The following is a 13319-nucleotide window of genomic DNA, read 5'->3' on the forward strand; positions in this document are numbered from 1 at the left end:
AGCAGTGCTCGCCATTGAACTGGGAGCTAGCTAGGCTCCATGCACACTACGGTAGTTTTTATCTGCAATTCTCGATAGAAGTGCTGACCCATTCATTTCTATGGCCCCATACACACGTCGGCAGTCCAGGCTGCAGACACACGGGCCCCTTCACATGGCGTAACCGAACACGCGAGCGCTTCTAAACACTTCCCATTCACTTCAATGGGAGCGCTCGTAAAGCCGGCGTTACGCGCGCTCCCATTGAAGTGAATGGGAAGTGCTTAGAAGCGCTTACGTGTACGGCTCGGAATGAGCCGAGCGCTTACGCCATGTGAAGGGGCCCATACCATGGACCCCATTATAGTCACTCAGGTTCCTCAAGATTCCTTGTCCATCATTAGACTGACCGTCTATAACTATGACAGATGAAACCAGGCAGGTATGAACACGTCCTAAGTAGTACTAGATCGGAATAGGTGTTCGGCCTCTGGATGAGGAAAAACTAATCTTATTCCCCGAGAGAGAAGAGGAAATAAAACACAAAGCCTATTAGAAAGTTTCAGAAGTTTTTATTCTGCTCCGTGCACCGCTCTGTACTGGCCCCTTTACGTATGTGACTGCTGCACCTTATAGAGCAGTGTGGAAAATAACAAGTTAACCAGTCGACCATCAGTGTCTCCCGGTATCTGCTTAGACAACCAGCCCCCCCCCAATAATCCACCAGCAATCCATTGATCTAGCTTGTGGTACAAAGCAAAATGTGGTAACTAGTAAAGAACATACAACAAGCGTGTGGCGACCAGGGCGTGATCTCTGCTGAAGGAGGAGGAGGGGCTTAGCAAATGGCGCCTTGTGTTTTGCCCTCATTTGCTGGACGTCTGCATCTGTTTACAAAAAGCTTCGAACTGCTGCTGCTCCAGCTCCGTCATCACCTTGTTCAGGGCGTAAATCTGGAAGAAAGGGAAATAACCAATGAATAAGGAGGAGCATCATGGATGATGAGAAAGTAGTCACACAACACCCCAATCAGCAGGGGGAGCTCTCGCTCTGCATCTGTATATTACATGGCGGCTCACTGACTGGGGACCAGTGATTGTGGGCAGTGTCGAACTGGCCCACCAGAGTAATAGAGGGTCTGCTAGTTGGCCCAGGCCCTAATACAATAGTGGCAAAGCAGAAGACACCGTTTGGGCATCATGGTCTATTGTCTACGTGATGTAGGAGGGTGGGCCGCAGAGTCATTTTATCTATACTGGCCAAAATTAGCACAGATTTTCAATGTGAAGGTAAAAACACTGTCCGCTTTAAAGACTTGACAAGTCACATATACAGTGATTGTTATTGCAGCGGCCCAGGAAATTTGCCAACCCTCCTGTAAATTGGGAGGCCACCCCTTATTTCAGGAGCCTCCCGGAGCTTCTGAGTAAGTGGACAAGTATGATTATATCTGGTGGGCCCAAGGAACCTCAGTCTGACCCTGACTGCAGGAGTCTCAGTAGTAAGGAGCCGGTACCCAGCCTCTCATTGGGGTTCCCTGTATCAGGAATAGGGGGGGGGGGGGGTCTCCTCCAAACAACCTTTATAACTTGGAGCCTTTATCTAAGAAATCCTGGAGGAGGGAGGGGATGATACAACCAGAGGCTGCAGCAGAAAGTCTAGCAGCCATTTCCTCAGCTTAATCCTGCAGAGAACAAATCGGTGGCTCGGTGCCAGGATATGAGATGCAGCTGCACAGGAACCTCACCCAACAGAGACCGAGCACCCACAAATACACAGGTATAAAATGAGAAAAACAATGGCTGCTGGGAGTGGTAGCGAGACTGCAGGAGGAGCAGATGACATGCAGAAGAACAGGACAGTTTAGATTAGTATGGGAAAATCCTGCACAAGGCAGAATTCTGTGCCCCGGGGCAGAAGTAGATCCCCCCCACACCCTAAGCCTGTGAGCAGGGCGTTCCTGTGGGTACAGTCAGCAGATAAATATGCGATTGGGAGGGGGTACTTACCCACATAGTCACAGTCTACAGCAACCCATCTGTGCTCCATATAAACCCCCCACCCCTCCTGTGCCTCGTGTAGCACCCACCTTTGTTGTGCCTCCTGCAGTCCCCCTACCCTTTCTGTGCCATCTGCAACCCCTTCTGTGCCTCCTGTAGCCCCTCAATTACCTCTCTCCTCCTGTAGCTCCTCCATGCTGCACGCAGCTTCATATGACAGAATTCACAAAGAATTCCTCACCATTTTTCAGACCTCTGCTTGCTGTCAGTGAATAAGCGCCAAATGTTTACATCCAGTAACTGAGAACCTTTCCTAATCTAACAGCTACATTATAGCAGACCCTCAGGATAGGAAATGAACCTGTCCTGGCCTAATCCTGCTCACACAGCAGAGGGTTCATTACAATGTATCGTCGCACATGACTGTGCCTTGTCAGGCTAGGATCACTTCTGTGCAAGGCTCCGGAGGACGCTAATGTTGGAGTGCAGCATTGCTAAAACAGAGGTTACCCACTGACCCCATAGACCACAACAGGGTCTACTGGGTATCCGCTGTTTTTATACTGAAACCGACAGAAACATCCTCCGTGCAGGACTTCTCTCTCCACTGACTTTCAGCGGTTTCTGCAGTGGACTCTTCTACGGAGTCTGTGGCGCAGATGTGAACGCAGCCTTAGTCTGCTAGCCATGTTTTCCACAGCTAGTACATTGACCCATTCATTTCTATAGCTCCATACACATGCTCATGTATTATCACGGGGCTGGGTCTGCGGCCATGAGCCTGGGGCAGGACCTGTCTGTTTTGGTGCAGGCGCAGTCATGTCCACATGGCCTTAGAGTGTTTTGTTCAGTGATTGTGGGTGAAAACCAAGAATGGAGACTACACAGCGGTGAGGTATAATGGTAAATGCTGTTTTGAACACTGAACAAAATACGGAGGTGTGAATAAGGACTTATCAACCTGGAGTTCAGTGCAGGATAGAAATTTGCGCTGATCATTGAGAATTTTCTACACTGGCGTAACAGTAACAAAACCTCAGCTGTGTGTAGTATTACATCAGAATAATATTTTCCATTCACGTACAAGTCAGACTGAAGGAATAGATATAGATAAGGGAATCTTTTCAGAAAAAAATCTGAAGAGATAAAACTTCTTTAGATCCAGTAGAAAAGCAGATAATACAGGGGACACCGTCAGCATGGATGAAGTACCTGGAGATCTGCACAGTAATAGGAGGCATGCGTCTGTGTTGCAGGTAGGGGGTAAATATAATATTGGGGCAGGTTTTTTGATTTGCATTACAAGCAATGCAGGGCAGAAATCTCCTCATTGTGCTCTATGGGGATCAGACTACAAGGAGCTTATCTCCATCTTACTGTCGAGCCACACCTCTATATGGCCGCCTTTGTGTGCCGAGGCCTCATGACGGCTCTAACTACAGCCTGAGGGATAAATAAAATATTAAACAATTCACCGCGAATAGTTCATGTGAAAAGAAGAACAGATCTGGGATGTCAGGAAGTGAACGCCAGGGCCCAAGCTGACCCAGCACAACACTGCCCTGAGCAATGTCTCAGCCAGCGCCTTCTTCCCATAATACGTCCTGGTGCCATCCCTGATCAGACATGCACAGTCTCAGAAAATATGACACACCAGACCTGGCGCCTTCTTCTATTACTCCATGGTCCTGCTGTGATGCTCATGTCCTATTATAAGCACCGTCTGATGCTTTGGTGGTGGGCAGGGGTCAGCAGCGGAGTTCAGATGGTCTGTTATTGCACAACCCCACGTCACGCATGCTGTGATGTCCGGTGTGTACTGACACCTTTCTATCATGGCCAGCAATGACTTACACTACAGTAGTGAGACTGGACCAGATGTACCAATAAGCCTCAGACCCCCTGACCCTATTGGCGGTTTTCAGGTTGCCACTTTTGTTAGCTACTAACCCCTACCTACTGGGAAGCCCCTCACATTTGGAGATGATCAGTTGTGTAGCCTTCACAGCCTTACACTTTTCCATTGTTCCTGCATTGGGAGAATTTATTAAGATTGAGATTGGCGTTTTCTTCATCAATCTCAATAAAGTTCCCGACTGACAAAGACGCGCCCCAAGTGCACCCACCCTCGAGTTCAAAAACCGTTCACATGCTGCATTACATACGGCGCCCATTAACAATGTTGTTCAGATGGTTTTAATGTTATGAAAATCCAATAAATGAGCCAAACGTAAATGGAACCTAGGTTCATAGGGGGAGTGTTCATTTCTGGGGTGCAGAGAGTCCCCCTTATTCTCCAAACATCACCACCATCTCATCTGCCTCATTGTATACCCCTACTTGTCTCCCTCCCCCAGCCATAGAGGAGGGGCTGCTGATGGACATGGGCAGCAGTGACAGCTCAGAGCTGCTGGCAGTATGTCCAGATCTGCAGGGTCTACGTCCCTCCCTCTTCCTTTCAGGGCTGGGCAGTTCACCATACAATTTGGAAGGAATGTTTTGGGACGAGGCGCCGCCATTGGCTGCCCAGGGTCTGGGTGGAGCCGCATCTGACTCAACATTTCTGTTTTCCTCTTCAGTGCGACTGTAGAGGACGGGGCTCTGCACGAGATCCCACAGTCTGCTCCTCCTTGCACGGCTTCTCTGGGTCTGCTCCCTCTGCACTTCAGGCAAAATGTTCATGATTAAAAATTTCCTGAATGACGCTGGAGGAAACCGAGGAGGAGGAGGAGGTGGTGGTGGCGGAGGATTCGGCGATGTCTTGAAAGGAGCAATTGGAAGCGTTGCAGGATCTGGCCAGGGCTCAGGAGCCGGCAAACTAATGCAAGGAGCTCTGAGCAGCATCAGCGGAGGTGGCGGCGGCGGTGCAGGAGGAATGGGAAAACTGGTTCAAGGAGCTCTGAGTGGTCTGGCTGGCCAAGGTGGAGGCGGAGGTGGAGGTGCAGGCCAACTCATACAGGGAGCTTTGAATACCTTTGGCGGCGGAGGAGGTGGGCAGGCTGGTGGAGCTGGAAAACTTTTTGCAGGAGCGGGCGGTGGCGCTGGTGGTGGACAAGGAATGAACATACTGGGAGGTATCCTAGGTATAATAGGAAATGCCATAGCAAATTACAAACCAGAGCCCCCTCCAGCACCCTGTGCCAACTCCTACCAACAAGAGGCCTACGAAAACGATGAGCAGCGAAAGTTTCGAAACCTCTTCCGGCAGCTGGCGGGAGAAGACATGGAAGTCAGCCCAGTGGAGCTCCAAACTGTCCTGAACAAGGTTGTGGCCAAGCACCAGGATCTAAAGACTGACGGTTTCAGCATCGACACGTGCCGCAGTATGGTCGCCGTCATGGATAGTGATGGAACAGGAAAGCTGGGCTTTGAGGAGTTCAAGTATCTGTGGAATAACATCAAGAAGTGGCAATGCATCTACAAGAAGTTTGATACTGAGGGTACCGGCTACATCCCAGGAGCCTCCATGCCCGCGGCTGTCCAGGCTGCAGGCTTCCAGCTCGACGAGCAACTGCACCAGCTACTGATCCGCCGCTACGCCGACAGCAACGGGAACGTGAACTTTGATAGTTTCATAAGCAGCCTGGTCCGGATGGACTGTATGTTCCGAGCCTTTAAGGCCCTCGACCGAGAAGGAAATGGACAAGTCCAGTGCAGGCTCCCGGATTGGCTGAAGCTGACCATCTACTCCTAGTCAGCGGATTAACCCCGCCACTGCTGGTTGTCCCTGTGTCATGCTGTCATGGGTGAGGTGACATCTCATCCCCTTTCGATACAAACCACAATAACTGGCAATAAATGTACAATGTAAGGCACAAGCTTGGACATTGATGTTTATATTATTAGAATGGTATTACTATGGTGGGCATTGGGGGGGTAGGGGGTGCTGCATGCTGTAATTGACACATTAACACTTCCACTGCCGGGATGGGTCTGCAAGACTATGCCACCTGTCCCAGCAATGCAAGAGTTAATGTGTGACACAGACTAATAACCCCTTCATGCCCAGTATCCGCTACAGTTGGTGGGTAAGACAGAGAAATGACTAATAGCGAAAGAATCTTCTTGTGGTGCCAGGGAGATGGTCTGCAGGAGGAGGGAGGGGGCATCTGTTAAAGGTATAGCACATCATATATCACACAACCCTATGGGAGAGTGACATGGGCGTGGGTCAGAGAGGCTCCAGGTGACGGGTGTGACGCTGTTTTTGAGCATCTAAATTCTTTTGGCGCAGTCTGTCCTATGTATGTTGGCAACAGTCGCACACAACAATGAGGGCGTCACCGTCCCCCAGTGTAAGCCCTCAGAGCGCTGCAGGCGACTCCCAACATGTCTGACTCAATCAGGATTATGATCCTCTGACATTAAGGAGGTATTCCTGAATGAGTTTTGCAGCCCCAGTGAAGTGACTGATGTGACATGTCGACTTGTAGGTGTCTTATGTAATAATAGTGAGAATAAAGCTGCGTCTGCACAGCGCCCAAGAACTGCAGTAAAACAGCCCTCACAAAGACTGTCTGATACAATCCAGATGCAACACTCCTCGCTCCTATACAGTGCAATGATAGGAAGTCCATGGCGGCTGCAGGATATGGGGGTGTAAAGGGCTCTATTGTGTTCAGGGTGTGTCAGATGACAAGGGATTGAATCACAACCGCCATCACTGTGTGTCCCGCACCCCAATAATCATCCTGAGGGCTGAGGAGGGAACCCCACGGAGGAGGAGTACATTATGTAACATGAACTGACTGGCAAACCAGAGACATCCACCAGGAGGAGTAGCGGGGGAGGGGCAGAATACCAGCCCATACCAGGATGGCCCGCCATACTGTCACTGTCACTCTTAAAGGGCAAGTCGTGTATGATGGCTGCTGCCGGTCCAGTAACTGAAGTATAATCCCTGCATATAGATGTGATATATTACAAGACTGCAGACTGTGATATACTGACCACAGAGACTGTGCTGGTGGTACTAGTGTATGGCTATATATAAGTACTCAATATGGGCCCTTACTATAAAGTGCATAATAATTCTCACCATACAGTGGACGGAGAAAATCTGCCATACTGTACACAGAAACAATGATACATACTGTACACAGAAACAATGATACATACTGTACACAGAGACAATGCTGCCATAGTGTGCACAGAAACAATGCCATTCTGTACACAGAAGCAGTGCTGCCATACTGTACACAGAAACATATGCCATTCTGTACACAGAAGCAGTGCTGCCATACTGTACACAGAAACAATGATACATACTGTACACAGAGACAATGCTGCCATAGTGTGCACAGAAACAATGCTGCCACACTGTGCACAGATCAACGCTGTCTTGCTGTACACAGGAGCAGTGCTACCACACTATACACAAAAACAATGTTGCCTTATTGTTCACAGAGAAAATACTGTCTTGCTATATATAGAGACAATACTGCTATAATGTGCACAGAAACAATGCTGCCATACTGTTTGCGGAAACAATGCTATCACTCACTGTTAGCCAAGACAATACTGCCATACTGTGCACACATACTGCCATTTTGTGCACACAAGTCACCCTGCGAGACGGTTTGTGGAGGTGCTGTCTGCTATATTCCTACAATTGATATTCATACCTACCATCATTTACTCAGCAGAATATCTTATTGTATATCATACATTACACTCTACCCACTATAGAGGGCGCTCTGATTAAGGGGCCTAAACAACTTGTTCTCCGATTTCTCTACTTTTGGCAATGTAACTATGACAAAGGTCTGGGTAAGCCGAAGATACTGAGCAGACAAGCAATGCTGCCATGAAGTACACAGAGAATAATACTGCCATACTGTGCACACAGACAATGCTGCCACAAAGTACACAGAGAATAATACTGCCATACTGTGCACACAGACAATGCTGCCACAAAGTACACAGAGAATAATACTGCCATACTGTGCACACAGACAATGCTGCCACAAAGTACACAGAGAATAATACTGCCATACTGTGCACTCAGACAATGCTGCCACAAAGTACACAGAGAATAATACTGCCATACTGTGCACACAGACAATTCTGCCACAAAGTACACAGAGAATAATACTGCCATACTGTGCACTCAGACAATGCTGCCACAAAGTACACAGAGAATAATACTGTCATACTGTGCACACAGACAATTCTGCCACAAAGTACACAGAGAATAATACTGCCATACTGTGCACTCAGACAATGCTGCCACAAAGTACACAGAGAATAATACTGCCATACTGTGCACACAGACAATGCTGCCACAAAGTACACAGAGAATAATACTGCCATACTGTGCACACAGACAATGCTGCCACAAAGTACACAGAGAATAATACTGCCATACTGTGCACACAGACAATGCTGCCACAAAGTACACAGAGAATAATACTGTCATACTGTGCACACAGACAATTCTGCCACAAAGTACACAGAGAATAATACTGCCATACTGTGCACTCAGACAATGCTGCCACAAAGTACACAGAGAATAATACTGCCATACTGTGCACACAGACAATGCTGCCACAAAGTACACAGAGAATAATACTGCCATACTGTGCACACAGACAATGCTGCCACAAAGTACACAGAGAATAATACTGCCATACTGTGCACACAGACAATGCTGCCACAAAGTACACAGAGAATAATACTGTCATACTGTGCACACAGACAATGCTGCCACAAAGTACACAGAGAATAATACTGCCATACTGTGCACACAGACAATGCTGCCACAAAGTACACAGAGAATAATACTGCCATACTGTGCACTCAGACAATGCTGCCACAAAGTACACAGAGAATAATACTGCCATACTGTGCACACAGACAATGCTGCCACAAAGTACACAGAGAATAATACTGCCATACTGTGCACTCAGACAATGCTGCCACAAAGTACACAGAGAATAATACTGTCATACTGTGCACAGACAGTGCTGTCACAAAGTACACAGAGAATAATACTGCCATACTGTGCACTCAGACAATGCTGCCATGAAGTACACAGAGAATAATACTGCCATACTGTGCACTCAGACAATGCTGCCACAAAGTACACAGAGAATAATACTGTCATACTGTGCACACAGACAATGCTGCCACAAAGTACACAGAGAATAATACTGCCATACTGTGCACTCAGACAATGCTGCCACAAAGTACACAGAGAATAATACTGCCATACTGTGCACTCAGACAATGCTGCCACAAAGTACACAGAGAATAATACTGCCATACTGTGCACTCAGACAATGCTGCCACAAAGTACACAGAGAATAATACTGTCATACTGTGCACACAGACAATGCTGCCACAAAGTACACAGAGAATAATACTGTCATACTGTGCACACAGACAATGCTGCCACAAAGTACACAGAGAATAATACTGCCATACTGTGCACTCAGACAATGCTGCCACAAAGTACACAGAGAATAATACTGCCATACTGTGCACTCAGACAATGCTGCCACAAAGTACACAGAGAATAATACTGCCATACTGTGCACAGACAGTGCTGCCACAAAGTACACAGAGAATAATACTGCCATACTGTGCACACAGACAATGCTGCCACAAAGTACACAGAGAATAATACTGCCATACTGTGCACTCAGACAATGCTGCCACAAAGTACACAGAGAATAATACTGCCATACTGTGCACTCAGACAATGCTGCCACAAAGTACACAGAGAATAATACTGCCATACTGTGCACACAGACAATGCTGCCACGAAGTATACAGTGAATAATACTGCCATACTGTGCACACAGACAATGCTGCCACTAAGTACACAGAGAATAATACTGCCATACTGTGCACACAGACAATGCTGCCACGAAGTATACAGTGAATAATACTGCCATACTGTGCACACAGACAATGCTGCCACTAAGTACACAGAGAATAATACTGCCATACTGTGCACACAGACAATGCTGCCACTAAGTACACAGAGAATAATACTGCCATACTGTGCACACAGACAATGCTGCCACTAAGTACACAGAGAATAATACTGCCATACTGTGCACACAGACAATGCTGCCACTAAGTACACAGAGAATAATACTGCCATACTGTGCACACAGACAATACTGCCATATAGTTGACATAGAATAATACAAAGACACAGTGTGCACAAAGACAATAAATTACAAAGACATAAAATAGACAGAGAATAATACTGCCATTATGTGCACCTAGGGCTGCTTTAATCATAGGACAATCAGTGCACCTGCATTGATCCCTATGGTAGTGAGGGCCCCCTCAGCTAACCTGGATTGAGTAGGAAAATCCTACATTTTGGGTGCTGTCCTGCTGTTTCAGTCAGCAGATCCTTAGAGATGAAATATCTGCAACCTTAGGACACAGATATAGTTGAAAACAATGGTGGTCACTGTACACATCGATATGTGCAGCATGCCCCATCATGGATGCTGTATACATTTGGATGTGGGGAACTCTCCCTAGGATCTATATTTGTCAGGTGCTCCCTCTAGAGGCTGCTGTATAAGATTGCATATGATTAGCTCCCCCTAGTGTAGACTAGGCATATCTGATGGTAGTGGTGGTTGAAGAGTATGGAGCATGGCTAAGATACTGACCAATCACAGTAGAGGCCACACCCACCCACAATGCTGCCATTCTGTGCACAAAGTGGAACTCCTCCGGTAGCTGCTATATGGATCAGTATGTGAGGGGCTCCCCTTAGTGACTGCTAGGTAAGAAGCTCCCCCTTGTGGTTGTTGTATGAATCTGTAAGTGAGGAGCTCCCCCTAGTGGCGAGTGTATGCATTTGCAGATTAGGAGCACCCCCTAGTGGCTGCTGTATGAATCTGTATGAGAGGAGTTAGTTCTAGTGGAGGGTGTCTACATTTGTAGGTAAGGAGCAGCCCCTAGTGGCTGCAGCATGAATCTATATATGAGGAGTTAGTTCTAGTGGCTGGTATGTACATTTGTAGGTAAGGAGCTCCCCCTAGTGGCTGTTGTATGGGCCTGTATGTGAGGTGTTAGTTCTAGTCGATGGTGTATACATTTGTAGGAAAGTAGCTCCCCCTAGTGGATGGTGTATGGGACAGTACGTGAGGTGTTAGTTCTAGTGGCTGGTGTGTACATTTGTAGGCAAAGAGCTCCCCCTAGTGGCTGTTGTATGCATCTGTAAATGAGGAGCTCTCCCCTAGTGGCAGGTAATATGCATTTGTAGGTTAGGAGCACCCCCTGGTGGCTGTTGTATGAATCTTTATCCGAAGCGTTAGTTCTAGTGGTGGGGGTATATACATCTGTAAGGAGCTCCCCCTAGTGGCTATCTTAGGCATTAGTTCTAGTGGCGGGTGTATACATCTGTAGGTAAGGAGCTCCCCCTAGTGGCTGCTGTATAATTATATACAGGAGGAGCTCCCTCTAGTGACAACTGTATAGATTTGTATGTAAGTCGCTCCTTCTAGAGGTCGCTATATACATTTGTATGTACAGAGCGCCTCACAGTGGTCACTGTATATATCTTTATTTGAGGAGCTCCCCCTAGTGGTAACTGTACACGAGTAGCTCCCTCTAGTCTAGAGGCAGAGTCCCTTATTGGCGACCTCCTGTATATGAAGCTCCCCCTAGCGGCGACTGCATCCAACAGTATGCCAAAGATAGTGGTGGCCGATGAGCACCGAGCACAGGTAAGATTCTGGCCAATCACAGTAAAGGCCACACCCACCGGTCACGTGACGACTAGTAATAAACGGGAAATCCCCGCTAAATGAGCCGATGGCCGGGAATCCCAATCGTCATCAATACCACCGGGTCACGTGATGGCGGGTGCAGCAAGATGGCGGCCCCGGCTCTGCTCGGGGAAGGGGCGGGTGTGAAGCCAATAGTGCTCCGTGTATGTGGGCGGGCATTAGTCGGTGGTGCTCGGGGATGGGGCGGGGTATGGAGAGTAGTGCTCGGCTCTGGCCGGTACCTCCGCTCTCTGCCGCTGCTTCAGCTCCTGCTGCGCGCTCTTCTGCTTCGCCTTCTCCAGGCGGCTGACGGAGTCTCTCGGTTTGGATTTATCTCTCCGGCCGGCGGGCTCCATGGCGGCGTCTCTATCCAAAAGCACAGCGACCGCCTGATGGTCAGTGCGCCTGCGCGGAGAGGAAGGGGAGGAAAGGGACTGAATGAGAGAGCGAGGCACCGAGTACCTCATACCTCCCCCTGATGTATTACACATATACAGAGGCACCGAGTACCACATACCTCCCCCTAATAATGTATTACACATATACAGAGGCACCGAGTACCTCATACCTCCCCCTGATGTATTACACATATACAGAGGCACCGAGTACCACATACCTCCCCCTAATAATGTATTACACATATACAGAGGCACCGAGTACCACATACCTCCCCCTGATGTATTACACATATACAGAGGCACCGAGTACCTCATACCTCCCCCTAATAACGTATTACACGTATACAGAGGTACCGAGTACCTCATACCTCCCCCTGATGTATTACACATATACAGAGGCACCGAGTACCTCATACCTCCCCCTAATAACGTATTACACGTATACAGAGGTACCGAGTACCTCATACCTCCCCCTGATGTATTACACATATACAGAGGCACCGAGTACCTCATACCTCCCCCTAATAATGTATTACACATATACAGAGGCACCGAGTACCACATACCTCCCCCTAATAACGTATTACACGTATACAGAGGTACCGAGTACCTCATACCTCCCCCTGATGTATTACACATATACAGAGGCACCGAGTACCTCATACCTCCCCCTAATAACGTATTACACGTATACAGAGGTACCGAGTACCTCATATCTCCCCCTGATGTATTACACATATACAGAGGCACCGAGTACCTCATACCTCCCCCTAATAACGTATTACACGTATACAGAGGTACCGAGTACCTCATACCTCCCCCTGATGTATTACACATATACAGAGGCACCGAGTACCTCATACCTCCCCCTAATAATGTATTACACATATACAGAGGCACCGAGTACCACATACCTCCCCCTAATAATGTATTACACATATACAGAGGCACCCAGTACCTCATACCTCTCTCTGATAATGTATTACACATATACAGAGGCACCGAGTACCTCATACCTCCCCCTGATGTATTACACATATACAGAGGCACCGAGTACCACATACCTCCCCCTAATAATGTATTACACATATACAGAGGCACCGAGCACCTCATACCTCTCTCTGATAATGTATTACACATATACAGAGGCACCTCATACCTCATACCTCCCCCTGATGTATTACACATATACAGAGGCA

The 13319-nt window shown here is 47.8% G+C and overlaps 2 protein-coding genes across 2 annotated transcripts; one reads left to right on the top strand and one right to left on the bottom strand.

Moving 5' to 3' along the window:
* Positions 1-563: 563 nt before the first annotated feature.
* SVBP (small vasohibin binding protein) lies at positions 564-12122 on the bottom strand. The gene is made up of 2 exons (XM_075278829.1): positions 11965-12122; positions 564-932 (listed from the first exon to the last, which is right to left on the bottom strand). The coding sequence occupies exons 1-2, from the start codon at positions 12076-12078 to the stop codon at positions 846-848; spliced, it is 201 nt and encodes a 66-aa protein (XP_075134930.1). The 5' UTR covers positions 12079-12122; the 3' UTR covers positions 564-845.
* LOC142208913 (calpain small subunit 1-like) lies at positions 4552-5797 on the top strand. The gene has a single exon (XM_075277767.1). The coding sequence runs from the start codon at positions 4654-4656 to the stop codon at positions 5671-5673; it is 1020 nt and encodes a 339-aa protein (XP_075133868.1). The 5' UTR covers positions 4552-4653; the 3' UTR covers positions 5674-5797.
* Positions 12123-13319: the final 1197 nt, after the last annotated feature.

This window comes from Leptodactylus fuscus, chromosome 6, assembly GCF_031893055.1.
Source record: "Leptodactylus fuscus isolate aLepFus1 chromosome 6, aLepFus1.hap2, whole genome shotgun sequence".
In the NCBI taxonomy this organism is placed as follows: domain Eukaryota; kingdom Metazoa; phylum Chordata; class Amphibia; order Anura; family Leptodactylidae; genus Leptodactylus; species Leptodactylus fuscus.